At 42.5% G+C, this 21863-nt stretch overlaps 1 protein-coding gene across 1 annotated transcript; it reads left to right on the forward strand.

The window, feature by feature from the left end:
• Positions 1–5652: 5652 nt before the first annotated feature.
• On the forward strand, positions 5653–21345 carry LOC115537582 (arachidonate 15-lipoxygenase B-like). The gene is made up of 14 exons (XM_030349590.1): positions 5653–6339; positions 6623–6827; positions 7160–7241; positions 8544–8666; positions 10024–10127; positions 14277–14443; positions 15559–15702; positions 15867–16070; positions 16188–16274; positions 16586–16755; positions 18436–18557; positions 18706–18806; positions 18940–19110; positions 19724–21345. The coding sequence occupies exons 1-14, from the start codon at positions 6193–6195 to the stop codon at positions 19901–19903; spliced, it is 2007 nt and encodes a 668-aa protein (XP_030205450.1). The 5' UTR covers positions 5653–6192; the 3' UTR covers positions 19904–21345.
• The last annotated feature ends 518 nt before the right edge of the window (positions 21346–21863 follow it).

Below are 21863 nucleotides of genomic sequence, written 5' to 3' on the forward strand. Positions count from 1 at the left end.
GGCAAGTCTAAAATTTAGGGCAGAAAGCACAACATAATCTTACTTGGCATTTCACTCACCAATAGCTGAGGGATATAGCTATGCCTTTTCTAACACGCTACTTGTCTAAATATTTATTTATGAAATACAGTATGCGTTGACATAGTACAAGAATCTGAAATGGACGTCAAAGACCGCAGGCGATCGCTCCCAGAGGGAGCGGGCATGGCGTTGTAGCATTGCTGGCAGGGTGCATTATGAAGCATGGCTCTCTTTGGGAACAATATAACATGTTTTATGATTGCTCTCTGACCTCACGGTAAGTGATACGTAGAACAGGTTGACCGATCCTTTCATTTATTTGATCATTCTGGGAGTGTGTGTGGGTGATGGCTGGTTTAAGCCTGGCAGAATCAGACTGATTGGACTCTGGGGCAGGGTGAGGCTTGCACACCCGTGCACATTGATTGCACAATGTGCAAAAAAAGTGTGCAGCCTCGCCCTGCCCCAGAGTCCAATCAGTCTGATTCTGCCAGGTGAGGCTGCTTAAACCAACCATCAACCACACGCACTCCCAAAATAATGAATCATTATTTATCATAATTATTATGCATTATTATTGTTTTATAGTTCATTTGATTGTTTCACCCCAGCAAGAACCAACAGAATGGGCCTATAGGTTTCCAAAGTATGCCTTACTTTAGTAATCTCTCTCTCTCTCTCTCTCTCTCTCTCTCTCTCTCTCTCTCTCTCTCTCTCTCTCTCTCTCTCTCTCTCTCTCTCTCTCTCTCTCTCTCTCTCTCTCTCTCTCTCTCTCTCTCTCTCTCTCTCTCTCTCTCTCTCTCTCTCTCTCTCTCTCTCTCTCTCTCTCTCTCTCTCTCTCTCGTATCTCTACCTGAGGGGTATTCCATCAACCAAGCTAAAGGGAAAGCCGGGCTTATTTCGCTTAGCCTTGCTACTTTCAGCTAGAGTTGCGTTCCATTAACCTGATTTATGGGAATCTCCGCTAAGTAACCATGGCAACTCATCCGACCTGGTCAGTAGCAGGCTAGTCTCGCAAAGCCAGACCAAACTACAGCAAGTAGAATGGTCTGGAGCCACGCTACCTCGAGCCGTCTATCCGTTGGGAAACTGGGCAGGCCTGTTTTATTTCTTTAAACCAATCACAATCGTCTAGGGCGGGGCTAAGCCCGGGAAGCAGCAGCGGTGTCCATGCAAAATAGTGCCGGGGGGGAAATTATTTTGACGGAACTTCTTGACGTTCAGAGGCTGTCAGAAATGGCTCAATCCCAAACGCCACAAAAAACCATTAACGATGTATGTCGCCTATGTGGAGATAATTTTATAGATAAAAAGAACAAACATCGTTTGATTCTTTGTCACGATGATTTCAAGCCACCATACACTTTGGCCCTTGAGGAGCTCACGGGACCTATAAAAACGAACGACGTTTTAACATTTATATGTGGTTCTTGTAGAACACTACTAAAGAAATACCGTAGGAGCTATTGTGAAGTGGAACGGATCGGTTCAGTGGTTAAATCCATGTCAAACGCTCATGCCGCCGTCAGAGTGAAACGATGCGCCAAATCCACACCAACCGCCGATAGTCGTGACCGCAAACGCATCGTCCCCGGGGAGAATCCCCGGGGAAAATCCCCGGGGAAAATAAAATCCCCGGGGAAAATCCCCGGGGAGAGTCTGGGCTTTTCCAAGGTAATGTCAAAATAGGCTATGTTGTGGTCCTACCATTGTAATGAAATCAGATAGTCAGTAATCAGTAATTACATTATATTAAAATTAAACAAGATTGGATGTCTAGTTCCACAAACAATTTCGAAAACTTGGTAACGCCAGCAACCGGAAGGGGAGGAGTCGCGGCCAAATCGGCCGCTAAGCAATAGACGCTGTCCACTTCCGTTCAGCCAGACTAGTAGCAGGCTAACTGTCAGGCTTACTTGAGCGGTAAGCCTGGATTACGCGGGCTCACGAGATATGTATTACGCGAGCTCAATATGTACGATGTTAAATTAAAATATGTTACGCTTATGCATTAAACAGATTGTCGATTTTTTTTTTGGTCTTTATTGACACTATATCACAACATAACGGCATAAATAAAGGGATTTATACGTTTCTCTTGTCCGTTCTGTTTTGTTTTATACTTAATTTTTTACTATTGTTTTCTGTAGTATTGGCTGTTTCACAGCGTAGTTTAATATGTTCTGATGAATCTGACGTCAACGGAAATGTTGCAGCTGTTGATGGTTTGATAAAGGTTTGAGGTTTGGAACACTGTTTAAAGACCAAGGTTAAGAACACTGCCGCCCTCGGGCCGAGGGCCCGAGGGCGGCGGCCCAACATATCCTGAAGATTTCCAGGAAATGTTACACATTATATTTGTATCCTGGAAATGTTAGGCATTATTCTTAATAATGCCTAACATTGGGCCGCCGCCCTCGGGCCCTTGGCCCAAGGGCGGCGGCCCAACATATCCTGAAGATTTCCAGGAAATGTTACACATTATATTTGTATCCTGGAAATGTTAGGCATTATTCTTAAACTTTAACTTCAATTCAATATGATGAAGGTGACACATTTGGACAAGTGTGTTAGTTATTTGGAGGCTGATTCCGACTTTATTTTCCGACCAATAACCAAATCTTGTTAGCCAGTTATTAAATGATAAGATTAAATGATTTCCAGGTTTTCCATGGATACTGGCGCCTGACTGGCATCCTGTTACAGAAGCTCTGTTACATTTGTAAAAAGGAATCGCTATTTTCATAGTTTTTTCTCGTTTATCACGGCTCTAGTTTTGCGCTTGAATGTGAATGTATATAGTCTGATACTTTTGCTTCAGTTTTCAGTGAGTTTGACCAGTTAAGATAGTTTAGATTACTTTGGCATTTTTACGCATTATTATTTTTTTGAATAATCGATCCTGTGCTATTCCAGAGAGATGCTCCCCTAAGTAACCAGGCTGCGAGCACTCCCCTGCCCAATATACCTGCGGAGATACGAAGGCATGGACGTGGAACCAGAGCTGGAGTGAGTGTGAACCATGAGCTGGAGTGAGTGTGAGAGTGAGACGCGAAAGAGGGGCTAAGGTACTGAGTCAGAAAACACTGGAATTTGAAAGAGTGACCATAGATGGAGACGTTCCGTCACCATCGCCAGGTTCAGAAAGCGGCCCTATAGTCCGGCCTTGCCAGCTCTACTGCTCTCCAATGTAAGATCTATCTAGAATAAAATGGACGAGCTTTAACTTCAGACCCACAGCAACTGGAAGTACAAGGAATGCTCTGCCATCTGCTTGACTGAGACCTGGCTGGATGAGTACACCCCAGATGTGGGGGTCACTCCCCCCGGTTTTTCAACATACCGGGCAGACCGGTCAGCTCATCTATCACTCAAGTCTAAAGGAGGTGGTCTATGCTTCCTCGAGTCATGGTGCACCAACTCTACCATTGTAACACAGTTCTGCTCCCCGGATCTGGAGTTTCTTATTGTTCCATGCAAACCCTTTTACCTACCATGAGAGTGTGCGTCTATCGTCCTAATAGTTTAATAGTCTTTACATCCCACCACAAGCCAATGCTTTCACTCAATCAATCAATCAATGAACGCACACATACACCGCACGCACGCACGTACATACACGCACGCGCTCACGAACACACGCGCACGCTGACGCAGACATTTCAAGACAAAGGCAGCGCAGGACACCGCATACACATGCACACACGCTGACACATACATGCACGTGCTCACACACACTACACACGCAAGCGCGGACGTAGACGTTGAAAGACAACGGCAAGATCGATCCCGCATCCCCCACTGTCTGGCGATTTAGGTATCCCCCCTCCCCCCTTATGGTGAATTATGTCTATTGAGTCCACCACAAGACTACACATTAAGTATCCGAATGAAAGTTATAATCTTCTATATAGATGACCACGGTCTAACAAAGTGAATCATGCGTATCGAGTTCCGGACATCCACATTGCTCAATAACGTGAAGTTAATCCTGCGAGACCGGCATATAGTGCGGTAACACATAGGGTCAAAAAGTTAACCAGTAGCCTACAGCTTTCTAAAACTTTGTTGCTAAAATGTAATATTACTATCCCCTTTGAGCCTCCCGAAATGTCTTGCGATATTGATTTCCCCCCTGCCGACTGTTTTCGTTTTTTTATTTTTCTAATGTTTTTTAGGCTATGTGTGACTGTAGGCTACTGCTGCCTGACTTTGCTAGGACACGTGAAGAGCAGTATTCTTCTTGCAAAAAAACCATATAAAAAATAAAATCTTAAACTCTCACTTCAGGTAGCCAATGTACAATCCGCAATCTTGCCCTCACAAGCCCCCTTCTCCCTCTCCCCCTCCCCAACAAAATCATGTGCTATATTTCACTATAGTTAGGTAGGTTGCTAGCTTAGCTTTTGTTACACTTTCACTCGTTACTAGTTTGTTATTATTATTTTCAACTAACCAATTCTAGTTACCATGCATTTTTTAAATGTCAATGCACTTTGATCCCTGAATAACAGTAAAATTGAATAATTGATTTGCATGCGTAGTATAGGCCTACTACACTTTCCATTGAACAATTACCACTTTTAACCCATAAATTGACTCATTTTACAATGTTGTGGTGACCCACAACTACAATGATATGACATTCACCAAGGAACTGTACCTTTTAAGGAAAAGGGTTTTGGGATAACAGTTCTGGTTTACGACAGTTCCGGTATACGGCAGTTACGTTTTGAACTCATGCTGGAGTAACACTTGTTTAATTGAAGTGGAGAGTAAAGCCGACTCGACCCATCTCCGTCACTTGTCTCGTCATTTACTGCACTCCACAATGTGATCAAATGCTCACATACTAGCTGCTTTCAGACAAACCTGTTCTGATTTTCTCCTGCAATTCTCCTAATGGGCTGTATGTGTGAAACACATATCCTGACATTTGTGCCCTGAAAATCTCCTGAATAATAACCCTATGGTAATGTCAATGACCTTATATTTGAATGAGGAGTAGGCCTAGATGGTCCGTATTTCTCACACCACTTGAGTGGGCTAGTTGATGATGCTTCAGCATGTCATTGAATGGCCCCTAAATGGTAATAAGCGTGTTGCCTTTTGTTCGCTGAATGGTAAAAATCCCATCCTTCCACTCCCTGTATTCTCAGTTAAACAAAGAAATCCACTGCATTTGTCCAAGTGTTAGTTATATGTGGAATAAATAAAAAAAACTCTCTTCCTCCGGTAACGCAGTCGTTCGCGACGCCTTTCTTCTTCGTTGTTTCTTTTAGTCTCTAACTCATGCTCCAATCTTTCATCGATAGATGCTACATATTTTATGGATGCAACGGAATATATGATGCATCATTTTAGCAACATTTAAGATGATCGCGATGAGTTCTGCCCGTTCTGCCTCCATATGTCTATGGTCACCCTATGTCATATCCCGCCCCTTGCAAGCCCTCCCCTCTGAACCCCCCGTTGATTCTACTGATGTCTGAACGAAATCGATGTTTGCATATAAGGCATCAAGTCTGAATCACCCTCAGGGTCGAATCTCCTGATGCAGCAAAATGTGTGAAAACGGCTTATAAGTAGAAAATGATTATCTTTGCTTCAACATAAGGAGAACATTATTATGCTTTCTTCATTACGTAATAGGTGAACCAAAATGTTATACGTGGTAACATTATAGGCAACATTTTATATTATTATATTATGCGCTCAGAAATATGTTACATTATCGACTGGGGTTACCAAGCCATATAATCTCAGTTGAGGGCATAAAAGCTTAAGCTGACACCTTTAAACATAAAAGTGATCTTAAAGGCAGTATGATGTATCTTTTACTAAACTACAAACAAAAGTGTGAGAGTAATATTATATGTTCAGATACATTATTAGAATACTGGGGGAAGGCCTTTAGTTTAACATGTGCAACGGAAGCAAAGGCGACAATCTGACACTTAATAATTAACCTCTCTACTGATTTCCTTATCAACCTGTAGATGTGTTTTTATAGGAGGGGTAACGTAGAAATAAGAGTACTAAAGGAAGGTAAATCCAAAATACCAAGCATTATTTTAGAGGGCTATATAACAAGGTAATACCTGCATTCTATTTCATGTTAAAGTGACTCATGTGAGTGTACCACTCCGACGTTAACACTACAGAGGAAAGATGCCTAAATACAAAGGGGTCATAACGACTGAAGACCGTCTCCTTGCCTCCACTTGGGATCATGTCCACATTAAACTAGTGGGGACCGAGGGGGAGAGCCGACGCAAAGCTCTTTCTACTGGACATTTTTTGTTCAAGGCTGGATCTGTAAGTTTGACATTTTAAATACATTCCTAGACAAATATTGTCAACTTGTTTATTTTACTATATTAAATAATTGTCAAAGTAGTTGACAATAATGTTTGTGTAATAATGATTTACATGTAATTTACCTTTCATTGGACCTAATCTCAATGAAAGATTAAATCATCAAAGATGTTAATGATTGTGAATGCTAATGCAAATAAACGTGTTTTTAGAACTAATGACAAGCTATATATAGCTTTATAGAAGCTATATCACACTTCTCTCTCTCCCTGTCCACCTGTAGGTTTTAAAATTTGAGCTGGACTGCAAAAAGTCCATTGGCAAACTGGTACTGATTGAGCTGAAGAAAAATCCCCGTCTTCTGCTGCCACAAGACCCCTGGTTCCCTGCCAAGGTGGAACTCAAGTCCCCTGAAGGAGAGACCTTCCTCTTCCCCATCCATCGCTGGATCACCAACAAAGAAGTTCAACAGTTCAGAGAGGCCACAGGTACATGGAACTTGTCACCAAATTGGTTATTGTATTTTCTATTAAAGTGCTATAACATACCTATGTTAGTTCTGGAATAAGTTGTATACAATTAAAGGTACATTATGCAAGATTTTACATTTCAAGTTAGCTTCAGTCTAAACCCTGCTTCGAAAAAGTAAGGCATGTTGACATTTGTTTTTTAATGAAGCAAAAAGATTTCTCTATGCTGCCTATACCCGTTAAAGTTAGCATCTACATACGATTGTGTTTCAGAGTACAATCCAAACAATTATGAAAATATATGTATTTGCATATTGTACCTTTTTATGGTCTTTTATCATGCGTTGCAGCTTGTTTAGTGTTTGATGACATCCAGCCTTATACAAGCCAAAGCAGAACGAAAGAGTTGAAACTGAGAAAGGAACAGTATTGGTATGTAATTTATATTCATAATGGATTAATAATAGCACAAATCACATGCTTATTGCAATAATTTTATAATTGCTTGCTTAGGCAATGAAGTAAGATCCCTAATCTTGACCTTCATGCAGTTTGTTTGTTGCCCAGTCAGTGGGCCTAATGTAGAGATGATATGAGATCCGCTCACAAAGCAGCGAACATCAAGATCACAAGACACTTTTGTAGCACAGCAGGTGTCGGGGATCAGAAATCACGATGCAGAATATCTGATCTGGCGTAGCTGAGACCAAATATCAGATTGAAATGTAGCGCTAGCATTTCTTAAAGAAGTTCAAAACCCAAAAATCTTAATCAAATGCATGACGTTTTAAAAACGTAGAATAAAATGTTAATATGGACTCAAATTGCCGACTAGGGGTTATACACATGGTAGTGCGCATGTTAATTGTAACTGGCAGTTTTGGGTTTCCAGATAAATCAATCAAAAGTTGGGACAACCCTCGAATCTATTTTAAGCTAATGGAACTAAAAAAGCCTGAAAGCGTTATGGCCGTTTTTTACCTTCGGATTCTGGCCGGGAATAGCTCCACAATGGTGTTTGGTTTTTCTTCTACGTGAAAGGTTTGCTTAATAACTATTAAAGGCTTCCACACATCATAGCTCAAGTGTATAGTGCAAAAGTAAGCTGAAGTTTATTGTTTCCTTGAATTCATCCGGAGGCATATTAAATCCTGCACAGACTCACTCATCTAGGCCATTTCAATTGATAAGCTGGACTAAAACGCATCCAAAACGCCAGGCGGGAGCAGCATAAATAGACCCCACATCGGAAGAACCCCCTTTAAGAAAAGCCTAAAAGCAGTGTTAAATATAATCATTTGTGAATATGTTTTTACAAATAATGCCGCATCCATGTACTTTGCTATCAAGAAATATGAAATACAAATTTAGGACAAAAGGACCCTGGTTCAAAATAGCTTTGGTGTGTGGAGCCCTCACGGGAGAAACTCATCCTCATCCTCATCCTCATCCGCTTATCCGGGGTCGGGTCGCGGGGGGAGCAGCTCAAGCAGGCGGCCCCAGACTTCCCTTTCCCGGGCCACATTGACCAACTCTGACGGGGGGATCCCGAGGCGTTCCCAGGCCAGTGTTCAGATATAATCTCTCCACCGAGTCCTGGGTCTTCCCCGAGGTCTCCTCCCAATCTTACAGTTGTAAGCTAACTATTCTAGCATTGATAGTATTGAATTGTTATTAATAAATTGTTGTACTTTTATTATTAAATTGTTGTACTTTTTGAAATATTTTCCCCAGCTGGAGCATTTATGCAGAGGGGATTCCTCACTGTATGAAGGTTCACTGTGTTCATTCCCTACCTGACGAGGTCCGGTTCTCCTTCACTAAAGAAGTAGAGTTTGGACTCAACGCTTTACAAGGGTATTGTTTTTTTTGTAGTGTTTGAAAATTATGCTAATCATTTATTTGAGACAAACTAATAAATAACATCAATTGACAAACAGTGACAAGTAGCACAATTCTGAAAATGGTGTGATACTTTTTAAATCAACTTTCATTAATCAATAGGCTAATGCTGCTTTTCCACTGCATGGTACCAGCTCGACACGACTCGACTCGACTCGACGCAGCTCGCATTTTTTGCGTTTCCACCGCGAAAACATGGTATCTGGTACCTGAAGTGGCTGCTTTTTCTAGTACCGCCTCGCTCTAGGTTCCAAGCGGCTGAGCCGATGCTAAAAGGTGACGTCGGCAGACGGCCGGCCACTGATTGTCCAGAGAGTGTGACGAAGTCACGAGAGCGACATGGCAACCATGCTGGTAACAGCCATAGCAGCGCCGCAGCCAACATATTCCACTTCTTCAACTTCTTCAACATGCCAGCTAATAATAGTAATGTTATCGATGTCCTCCATTGTTGTTATGTGGGTTCTGTCCATGTGTGGGTTGCGCAGGTGTTGTTTGCGTCGCGTACAAAAAAACGTCACGGCCCTTTCGCGCAGCCGACCCCGCCCATGTCCAGGAGGTACTATTTGCGGTGGAAAACGACCCGTGCTGCTACCGTGTCGAGTCGTGTCGAGTCGAGTCGCGTCGCGTCGAGCTACATGTGCGGTGGAAAAGCGGCATAAGTGTGGTACTATGCGTAAAGGGGACATATTATGAAAACAGCACTTTTCCTGGGATTTGGGGTGTTGTTGTGGGTAGATGGTGCTCCCACACGCATACAAACAATCCTTTTCTTCTCCATGTCGCGGGTCATGGACTTCAGAAAGTCAATGCCAAAGCTCCTTCCCCCCAATTCTTCTCAACCATGGCCGAGATATCCCCCACTACGAGTCTTTACTTGTGGAAGTAGGCTACCAGAGACGTCAGACACAGTCTTTATTATTCATAATATCATCCGAGGCGCAAATAGCTTTTTGCCGTGATATTAGATAGATTATATAAATACCTGTATATAATATTATTATTATGTTATATTATATTATATAGATATAGAGCTCCAGGAGTCAGCAAACGGCAACAATCCCTTCTCCTCCATGCTGTGGTTCAGTCTGACAGCTCATTGGTCAATGGGCAGCAGCTCATTTGCATCAATGCTACAGACATCAGAAACAGCGCATTGTGAAGGGGCTGAAACATAGGGGTATAGGTAGACTAGGCTATTTCCAGCAAACAGCTGAAAAAATATGTTTTCTATTTTCCAAATACTATGTTTACTTGTTGGGAAAACAACATAATATGTCACCTTTAAGGTCTTTGTGTTTTCTCTGTCCAGGATGATAGAGCTGAAACTCCACAGACTAGCGGATTGTAAAGAAAAGTGGAGTAGCATTGATGCCATCGGCAAAGTCTTCCGCCACAAACAAACTACACTGTCTGGTACAGAATGCTTCACGTTAAGTTGATGGCTCATAGGGTTTTTACTTTAGGTATTAAAGGCTCTGTAGGTAGGATGTTAACCATTTGAGAGCCAATTTGATGGTGATTCTGTAAACATTGAGAAACGATAATACTATTGTTTATTTTATTGTGTGACTTATTAACTTATTGGTTTAACGTTGGGGTTTGAAAGGTCCCTCATTGTTTTTTAATGAAGCGCGGCCGAACAGAAAAGAGCATAGATAATGCATATTGACTATTGGTAAAAACAGTATAATGCCCTCTGTCGTACGCTAGCCTTGGCTCAGATATCATTGACGTTTCTGACTTCAAACAAGAATTATAATACGAATCACTTCCAAAGTGATTTTACAATTTTCACAGCCGCTTCGGCCTTGCCGTTTGACTTTGGGTGACGTGGGGAGGACGTGACATGGGAAAAACCCCAGCTTGTTGCAAACTTCCTGAATTGTTCACACGCAAACTGCGGGCCGTTATCAGAGATCACTTTGTCAGGCTGCCCATAACGCGCAAACTGGGCTCTGCAGCGTGTGATAAGCGTGTTGGCTGATAGGTCTGGCAGCTGGTCGATTTCCCAGTAATCTGAGTAGTTGTCTACAAGGATGAGAAATTCCTTGCCTGCATAGGAGTAGATGTCCATGCTCACAGTTTGCCATGGACGTGTAGGTATCTCATGCGACATCATGGATTCCTTCTGCTGATTTCTTGCGTACTCATTGCATGCAGAGCAGTTGGCTACATAGTCCTTGATTTCAGCTCTCATGCCCGGCCAGAAGAGGGTATCCCTGGCCCGCCTATAACAGGCCTCGCCACCTATGTGGCTAGAGTGTATCCGCTTCAGTAGCTCTGCTCTCAGGGCCTTTGGGATAATAATGCATTGTCCCCTGTACAGCACACCATTTTGCACATTCAGCTCATCCCGGAATGGCCAGTAGTCCCGCACCGCCAGTGTCCTCCTTGAAGTCAGGCCACCCGTCCAGAATCACCGTCTTCAGCTCTTGGAGTACATCATCTGTTCCTGTGTGTTGTGTTATTTGACGGAATCTGAAAGTAGTGACATTCAGGTGCTGGGCTTGGTCCAGCTGTGTGTACTCCGTCTGGGTGGCAAACACTGCATGTCGCACGTGTGGGGTGTCTGGCCCTTGGTGCGGCAGAGTAGCTCGACTTAAAGTGTCACTAACGTACATTTCTGGCCCAGGCTTGTACACAACATCTAGGTTGTAACACTGCAGCTGCATCAGCATTCCCTGGAGACGTTTCGGTGCACTTAGGAGTGGCTTCTTGAATATTGTGATCAATGGTTTGTGGTCTGTTTCAGCAGTGACCGGCCATATAAGTATTGGCGGAATCTTTGGCATGCGAAGACTATGCTCAAGCACTCTCTCTATTTAAGCATAGTTTTGCTCCGTTTGAGTCAAGGCTCTAGAGGCAAAAGCCACAGGCTGCCCCCCTTGCAGCAAGCAGCATCCCAGCCCATTCATGCTGGCATCACTCTGGACAGTGACAGGCTTTGTAACGTCATAGTATCTGAGAACGGGTGTATTTGAAACCAGTCGCTTTATTTCTTGCACTGCGTCCTCATGTTTGGCTAGCCAGTGCCATTCTGTGTCCTTGTCCAGGAGCCTGCGGAGTGGCTCACAGACCTCTGAGAGCTTTGGCAGGAATTTTGCAAGGTATGTAACGAAGCCGATGAAGCGTTGGACAGCTTTTGCATCCGTAGGGGTCGGCATCTCCAGCACAGCCCGCGTTTTCTCTGGGTCAATCTTCAGTCCTTCTGAAGACAGAATGTGTCCATGGAAGTGGACTGCTTGAAGTTTGAACTGAAGCTTGCGCTCGCTCAGTCTTAGCTTCACAGCTCTGCATCGCTCCATGAGGGCACGTAGGTTGGTGTCATGATCCCGTTCCGCGTCCACCTCTGTGTCGCCACACCCGACCACCAGGATGTCATCAGCTATTGGTTCAATGCCAGCCAGGCCTGCTAGCAGTTCGTGTTGTTTGCGTTGGTAGATCTCCGGTGCTACAAAGACACCGAATGGGAGTTTGAGCCGCCTCATGCGACCCCACGGTGTCCAGAAGGTCGTCAGGCGGCTGCTTTCATCATCAAGCTTGCACTGTAGAAAAGCATCGCGAGCATCCACCAGTGTGAAAATGCGAGCCTTGGGTTGCTTGTACAACACATCTTCCAGTGTTGGCATGTGATAGTGAGACCTCAGCAATGCTCGGTTAAGGGGTTTGGGGTCAATGCACAGTCGTATTTTTTCTGGTTTTGCGACAGTCACCATATTACTAATCCACGCTGTGGGCTCGCTCACTGGTGTGATGTTGCCTGCTCTGATGTGCCTATCTAATTCTTCCTTGACTTTCTCCCTCAACGCTACCGGAACATTTCGAGGTGCACATTGTACAGGGGGTATATTTGGGTCCAGCTCAAAGTGTATCTCACCTGGGACTGCCTCGATTGGGCCATTGAAGATGTCAGTGTAGTTGCTTAGCAGCTGCTCTTTAGTGAGAGGCGTGCACTGATCTGCCTCTATCTTATGCAGCTCCTCTGGAATTGTGAATGTCATTAGGCCTAGGCGCTCGCATGTGGCCCCAGAGAGGAGAGGCTCCTGCTGAGTTTCCACTACCTCAAAGACCAGGTCATGCTTTTCCCCTCTAATGACACATTGTGTGTGGAATCTCCCCTGTGACAGCATAGTTTCCCCAGAATATAGTTTTAGCTTAGTTGTGCTCTGTTGTAGCGCTGTCCTAGGTGACAACTTCTCTTTGATCTTTCTGCTCATCACGTTGCAAGTGGCACCTGTATCTAGCTGGCATGCTTGCTTTTTTTTGTTCAAACGCAGGTGCACGAACCATTTGAGCCCTTTAGATTTTATATTGCTGATGCATTCTGTGGCCAGGAACATGTCATCTGTATCTGTGTCCCCTTGCTCAACATCTTCAAGCGCATTTACTTTTTTTGTCTTGCTACTAGCCTGACATACTTTTGAAAAGTGGTTTGAGATGCCACACGCTCGGCATGCCTTACCGTAGGCTGGGCACTGCTCTCTGCCCCGCTTGTGGCTGTTTCCACAGTATTTGCAAGCCTGCTGTATATCTCTTCCTCTCCTGTCTTGAGGTCCACGTCTCTCGTATTGCCTGTCTGCGGAGTTTACACTGTCCGTTTGCAATTGTGGGCTCTCCAAGGTTTTCATGCGTGTATCGGTTAGCTCTGCCAGGCGACATATACCGACTGCCGTTGCTAACATCAGATCACGTTCACGCAGCAAGCGCCTCCTGGTGTTTTCGCTTGCGACACCAAGCACGAGCTTGTCCCGAATCATCTCGTCCTTTAGCCCACGGTACTCACACGATGCAGCTCTCTCCCGTAGTCTCGTTATGAAACTGTCAATTGGCTCATCAGTCTCCTGCTTGCAGCATCCAAACTTATATCTCTCATAAATCACATTTTTTTCCGGCTTAAAATGTTCTCCGAGAGCATCTAGGATGGCGGTTGGGTCTTTCTTTTGGTCGTCATCCAAAATCACATTGTGCATATAGATATGACGGCACTCGCTACCCATTAGCCGTCTTAGCGCGGCTGCCTGCACTTCTGCTTTTTCATTAAGGCCCGTAGCTAACACAAAGTCCTCGAATTCCGCACGGAAAACTTCCCAGTTCTTCGCCAGATCCCCGGACATCTGCATGCCCTCTGGTGCCGGAATCATATTGCTCGAGTTCGCCATATTATTCTAGTTAACTTTGTCAACTATCCCACTTCTGACGCCATGTTTCAGTTCAAGCTTTTAATGAATGAGTTCACATCAAACGCGCACTGCCTTATGGGCTTCAGCATAACGTAACATAACACTAGAACGTAACGTAACGTAACACACTCAACATCCATAACAAAACCCGCCTGTCTCGGTATGAGACAATTTGGATTTTAGAGCGCTACCAGCTAACCCCCCTTAGCGTATGATGGGAGGGAGCAGAGCCGGAAGGTTTACATTAAAATATTACTAGTTTCTGCGCTCTCTCTCTTTGCTACACTTAATTCGTACTTAGATCAGCATTATTAAAATAATGTTTGAATAAATGTGTTCTAAGCCCCTGTAAATGCATTCACACCATGTCGTCTGTCTGTAGAATATGTTCAGCAGAACTGGATGAAGGATTCTCTATTTGGCTACCAGTTTCTAAACGGTGTCAACCCAATGGTGATCCGTCGTTGTTCGGTGTTGCCGGAAAATTTCCCTGTCACTGATCAAATGGTGTTCCTCCACGGTGGGAGGAGCCTTGCAGAAGAGATGCAGGTGTGTGATTCCACTGGACGGTGACCTTTGAAAGATTCAACATGTTTTTTAGGTGCTTGTATCATTGTTTTTGATGCCTTTTGTTGGGCTGTGTGCAAGCACTTTCAGAGAGTGCAACTTGGGTTCAAGATATTTTTTCCTCACATTTGACATTATAGTGCAGTGTTTCCCCTACCATTGTTCAGGCCTGGCGGGCCGCCAGGCCAACGAGCGCCCCCGCCAGGCCAACAACCGGCCAAAAAAATGAAAAGAAATGAAAAAGAGAAAAAAAAAAAAAAATGAAAAAAAAAAAAAACTTTTTTTTTTTTTATTATTATTATTATTAGCCATAATATCATAACCATCCAAGCTCACCACCAGCTATCTCAATATGTATTGGTGCTTTATGCTCCTGTACATGAAATTAGTTTATATTAAATCAACTTTGTTTTTAGAAAAACACTGTTTATTCTCCGGCAGAAGAACTATACCATGAACCGATCGCGTAAATGCGACGTCTGATTGGTTCAGCCCGCCGTTACCATGGACATTTTTACCGCCCCCGCGAAACACTAGCCTCGTTCTTTATATGTCCATAACTTAACCAACTTGTGATGGCTAAGCAAGTGTTTTATTTGGAAATAACCAACAAATACTCTAGCATCCCGTGAAAAATGTATAACAAATCACACCATCAGCTCTTACCACCGGGCCTAAAAAAAATTCTAGGGGAAACACTGTAGTGTGTTGTTACCGTACCATTATTATATACCAAGTAAATACTGTGAAATAACCAACGTGACAGCATGTACTTAATGTAATAACAGTGTTAGAGGTTAGGAACAGGAAATCATATGAATCGCATTGCTACATACTTAGTACAGTAAACGGTGTGTAAATTACACTAAATGTAAAGTGTTACCTTTTTATTTTATATTGTATAAATTAATAGAGGACACAAAGTGGCAGCAACACAACTGTTTTTAGTAGTTCAGCAGTTAAATATATAAACAAATACTTTAATCAGGGGCAGAACTATCATAGAAGTCCAGGTTTGCAGGAATGCCATCATTGTAATACATATTTAAAAAATACCCTAGTCATTTAGAACATTTTCCAAACTCATATTTAAACAGAGCGGCAACATATTCCTGTGTGACTACAAACTCTTGGATGGACTGAAAGCCAACATGGTTAATGGCAAGCAGCAGTACCTGATGGCCCCACTCGTCCTGCTCCACAAAACCCCTGAGGATCAGCTGATGCCCCTAGCTATCCAGGTAAGGGTTGATATTAACACTTGTTTCCATCCCCAAATGATGGCTGATGTATGGAAACTTTATAGAATAACTGTATGTAACTCCATGGAAACTTTTAGGAACTCCCAATATTAATCAAAGTGATTTTTTCAATTCATTCTGTGAGCTCTGTGTCTTTTCTATAGTTGAAGCAGGAACCATCAAAGGACAACCCCATCTTCTGTCCTACCGACTCAGAGTACGACTGGTTGTTGGCCAAGATGTTTGTCAGAAGTGCAGATTTCCAAGACCACCAGCTTATCTCCCACTTGCTCCGCACTCATCTTCTGGCAGAAGTCTTTTCTGTCTCACTCCTGCGTAACCTGCCCATGGTGCATCCACTGTACAAGGTGACCGTTGTTTTGCATAATCTCAAACTCTCAACATAAAATGTTAATTAAAAGAGAACAGAACAGAACCTTTCAATATGATGTGAAAAAAATATGTTCTTTCCTCTTTTGCGCTAGCTCCTGGTTCCACACACTCGCTACACCCTCCAGATTAACGCCCTGGCCCGGAACCTACTCATATCTGACAGTGGATATTTCAATAAGGTAGAGAGCAGACCATATTTATATATGTTGTTGCCTTAAAGAGGAACCGTCACGTTCAGTTATTTAATTGTATAAGAGAACTGCGTCATGTGTTCTGAGACAAAAATTGCGGAAACATTTCATGTTGCATGTCACCTTAATTAAATTAACCCCTTTAATTAAGATATATAATACGCCTTATGATATCTCTTGTTTATTTAACTTTATGAAAAATATGCATATGATTGTGATATTGTAGCAGCCCTTCAGATTATTTATTGGTCGTCCTTTCCAGCCTGATGGTTAGTGTAACAAAGTAAAATCTTCCCAAGTTCACCGCTTCTGGTGGACAGGCTATGCAAACGATTCTGCAACGAGCCACGTCGTCTATAACCTACACCTCGCTCTGCATTCGGGATGACATCAAGGAGAGAGGGCTAGAGTCTGTGCCCCACTTCTACTACAGAGACGATGGCTTCCACTTGTGGGACATCACCAACAGGTAATAGAACATAAAAACTGTCAAACTATAGACATAAACCAGTGTACTACGTTTATTGTACAATAGCCAAAAAATAATTTTGTGCTGAACATCACTCCTGCTCTTGAAATGCTAAACATAATGTCAGCCTAATAATAGTAGTTATTGGTTTCTTTGGGTGTGTGTTTGTTTAAATGTGTTCTGATATTGGTCTGAACCTAGAACCCGTTGCAGGAAACTTAAATTGTTTCAACGGTAGCCTATAAATGTTAAAGCTGTAGTAGGTATGATTTTGGGGAACCTTTCTCACATTAACACATTCACACACGGTCTACTGTGAGTGAGTTTCATTGGCCAATTAGCAGTAGTGCAGAGATATTCCATTCGCAAGTTTCACAATGAGGCCCACTCCTTCCAACCAATCAGAAGCTTAAAGAGAAATAGCCTCAGCCCTGGCTGTCAATCAACTATGTGCACACGGTTTCAGGCAAGCTTAGCTTTTGGAGCATAATACTTTCTAGCTAGCAATACTAGCTGGTCGAAAAAGTACTTCTTTACATGATAAACCTGGTCGGGGGCTTCAGCTGCCCCTGAATAATACTGAGCCCCCTCTAACTGGGAATTGATGGTGTGTTCCTGAATCCTCGGACACCAGCCTTCTCAGCCCCCTCATCCCAAGACCCCAGTTATTTTGTGGTGAACCTGAACAGACGGGAGCACAGGTTATAGAAGGATCTCAGGATCGCACCCCATGCGATCCTGAGAGTTGCCTTTATTAAAACACACCGCACAAACAATGAAACACACATGATATCGCCCACAACCAAGACTACACAATAATTATTATTATTTATTTATTTATTTGATTAGGACAGTGCACATTAATCAATATGTCAGCCAGAGCATCAATATAAATATGCCGGAGTTAGCTTAATTGCTGATTTTCATCCGTTGTCCTAAGGCAAGTCAAGAACATAAAAACAACATACCAGTATACAAAATAGATTAAAAAAAACACTTTTACACACAAAATAGGTCCCAATTCACATCAAGAGTCCATGTTAAAAAATTAGAATGACCAAAGGTTACATATGAGAGCAGGTCTGGCCTGCTACTAACCACTGTTTAAGGTTTTTTTTAAAGGTGGTGTAAGTGGCACAGTCTCTAACATGTGTTGGTAATATATTCCAGGACTGTGTTCCTCTGATGGACACCACCATTTGACCAAATTTGGTCTTGCGGCGTTGTATTTCGCAGTCACCAGTTAGTGCTCTGGTATTTATTGTAGAGGATTTCTTCTTTATAAAATTCTGTAATGGTGGAGGGGCTAGACCGTTCAGAACCTTAAAGATTAGACAGACATCCAAAAACAGCTGAAAACTATCGAAGTCCATGATTTTGTGTTTATTTGTAATTTTACAATAATGGTAATAACAAAAGACATCAAAAGACATCAGACTGACCTTTAACAAAACTGAACTATGAAATCATATTTTTCATTTGCGTAGGTGAGGATGACCGTTGGCTGCTTGTTGTGTGATTAGTTGATTTGGGTCATATTGTAGTGTCGTTTTATTAGTTATTGTGTGTTGCATCAAAATGTAAAAAGTTGTATTTTTTTTTGTGTGTTGCATCAAAATGTAAAATGTGTGTCCCGCAATCCTAATTCTTGGGGACCGCTACTCTATATGTATGATACAGGTTTGTTCAGGGAGTTCTTGGCTACTACTACAAAGATGACTCTGATGTCCAGCGAGACACAGAGCTACAGACCTGGGTTCTGGACATCTTTAAACATGGATTCCTTTCACGGCCAGAATCTGGTGAGCTTCAAGCAAAATTAATAAAATCATGTTAGGTGAAGAAATACATTATTATTATATATATATTACTCTGGGATAGGCATACTGTAGAACTCATTTTATTTAATCCAAGTAATGATTCTTTAATATAAAAATGTATAATACTCAGGAATGCTGCAAAAATTTAACACTGTAGCTGAGCTGGTGAAATTCGTCACCATGGTGATCTTCACCGGTTCTGCCCAGCACGCTGCAGTCAACAGCGGCCAGGTCTGATTTTTTCACTAATCTGAATCATTATTTTGGTCCCTTCTTGACAATTAATGTTTTTTTCTAATCCACTTATTTTGATTATTTGTCAAAATATAGCAAAAAATGTGAACTGATAATGATTCATTTTTAGTTTGACTACGGTTCATGGATGCCCAACACTCCACCGACCCTACAGCGCCCCCCGCCGACCACCAAGGGAACTGCAGATGAAAGGTCCCTCCTGGAAACTCTCCCTGACATCAACGTCACCGTTCATGGCATGGCTATCATGTGGCTGCTCAGCAAGCAGTCCAGTGATTTTGTAAGTTTGCCACACTGTTATTTTGGGAGAACATAACCGTATATCCCTCAGTATTCAGTAGACCTATACTTACTTCCTTGAGTTTGTATACTTATTCCCTGGAGAATATGCAGTATACTTCTGATAATGCCCAGAGTAGCCTATGCTATTCAAGTGTTTAATGTATACTAAGGTTTACTTAAGGGGCGGCATGTGTTTCAGGAGGAAGAGCGGATTGGATGGTAACCGGAAGGTTGCTTGTTCGATCCCCAGCTCCTCCTAACTAAAGTGTTGAGGTGTCCCTGAGCAAGGATACTCACCCTAACTGCTCCCAACGAGCTGGCTGTTGCCTTGCATGGTTGACACCACTGTCGGTGTGTGAATGTGTGCATTAATGGGTGAATGTTCGGTAATATTGTAAAGCACTTTGAGTGGCCACTGGTTAGAAAAAGCTGTATAAATTAGGTCCATTTACCATTTACTCCCTGTCATATTTGTAGTATGCTGAATCAAAGTTATCTTCTCAATGGGTTATATTCAATGGGTTATAAATCTGTTATACTATAGGCCTAGGCATTTAACTTGTGCGTGTGTGCGCGTGTTATATGTATTTAACATGTGTTTATCCCAACAGGTGCCCCTTGGCCACTACCCTGAAGAGCATTTCTCTGAAAGAGTTCCACGCCAGCACATGGAGATCTTCAAAGGGGAGCTTGGACTTTTAAGTGCACTTATTGAAGCCAGAAACTTGAATCTGGAAATCCCGTGCACGTTTCTGGACCCACCGTTTCTGGAGAATAGCGTAGCCATCTGAGTAGCGGAGCTATGGGGGGCAGGAGGGTCTGGTCCTGGAGGTGGACTCCCAGCTGAAGGGTTGGGTTCAAACTCCATTGTCTACACGGTGTGCTGCCGACAATACACTATGAATAATTATTAGATTTTTAAAAAGTAATTGCATTTGTGTTAAGCAACACACACACACACACACACACACACACACACACACACACACACACACACACACACACACACACACACACACACACACACACACACACACACACACACACACACACACACACACACACACACACACACACACTCCTTTCAATCTTAATTAGGTAATTCGATAGATCGTTTCAACAGAACTTTTGTCATTTGACATAATTTTAACTGTAGCCTACAGCAAAATCTATCCAGACATGGGTCTAAGAGGCATAATCCTCAACATGCAAAATAAGGCATGTACACCAATTTTCTTAATTTCTAATTAATCTATCGTTTTGATCTTTTAAACTCATACCGCAAATGATAGCGCCCCCTACGCACCAAACTTTTCCAGTCCACCTCGGAGATACATGCATTACCAATCCGGAATATTAACACTCACACAGTCACACACAAACTAACAAACACAGATGTATGGTAATTAGCATACATTGAATTTTCCATAACTCTGCTATTTTTTACACAATCAAAACCCTTCCTCAGGATTGTAATGAGGGTTATCATGAATATCAAAACCGTATTTCATTTAAGCTATGATTCTGAAGTACATTTCTGAAGATTTTCCGAAATTTTCACTGCACAGCAAAATCGTTCTTGTCTTTTACCAAATGTTATATCGCTCCCTATAGGAATTATGGAACGACGCTAGTTAGAGATCTGCTTACCGATGCTATGTATATAAATCCCAATTTTGCAAACTTTTGACCTTGATATGCTTTCGCTTGTTCTCTACCTGGTAGGCAAAATTTAAAAACTTTGAACTCCCCAACCAAATCGAAACGGCTGTGCAAATCTATACCGTTAGAAACTCCATACACTGATCACCCTGATGAAATTGTTATCAGTTTTCCCCAAAGACACATTGTACAATACAAAATAATTGTATTAAACCACTTTACCGTAGAATCTGCAATGTGGATATAAAGGTTTTGCATTTTCTATGGAGTTTCTTGCCTTTAATCTTGACATTTGGATTAAATGATGTATCAACACATATGATCACCTGACTAGAAAGCTCATGATTTGAGGAATATATGTTATAAGATGTCATCACTGGTTTCCCCTACTTTCCTTTGATCCAAGTATTTTGTTCCAGAATTGCAATGTTCCATAGTGCTGCCTATGCAACCCGGTATCACGCGATTTCGTGCCAATGCTCACAAATGTTAATCAATTGAATCGTGTCCCAGAGCACGATTGTAAACCAATGCATTCTGAATGGGAGCCTTTGTCAGATTTTTTCGTGCTGGACTGAATGAAATATAAACCAATTTATTTTGAATGGGAGCGTTTCTCTGACAAGAGACAGAAAGCGAGAGAGTATGCGCAGACACTACAGTGCACCCTTTACTTGCATATATCTGTCAATATTTCAGATTTTTTAAGCAGACCTCCTCAAAAACTGAAATGAACGTGCTCCGCGGAAGGAAATATAAACCAATGCATTTTGAATGAGCTATCAACTTAACGTGACGCATTCTGTACCAGCCAGTGTCGTTTGTGGGATAAGACTTTGCCAAAGGAATCAATGATACTCCACTTTTCTTTAATGTTCGCTAGTACGTGGAGTTTCAGCTCTATCACCCTGTACAGGGAAAAACACAAAAGCTTTTAGCTTAGTAGCACACAGTGTTTAGCAGGCAGCCTGAATATAATGACATGCTGAATGTGTGCGGCTGAGTGAGCAAGAGAGAGAGAGAGAGAGAGAGAGAGAGAGAGAGAGAGAGAGAGAGAGAGAGAGAGAGAGAGAGAGAGAGAGAGAGAGA

This window comes from Gadus morhua, chromosome 23 (assembly GCF_902167405.1).
Source record: "Gadus morhua chromosome 23, gadMor3.0, whole genome shotgun sequence".
Classification (NCBI taxonomy): Eukaryota; Metazoa; Chordata; class Actinopteri; order Gadiformes; family Gadidae; genus Gadus; species Gadus morhua.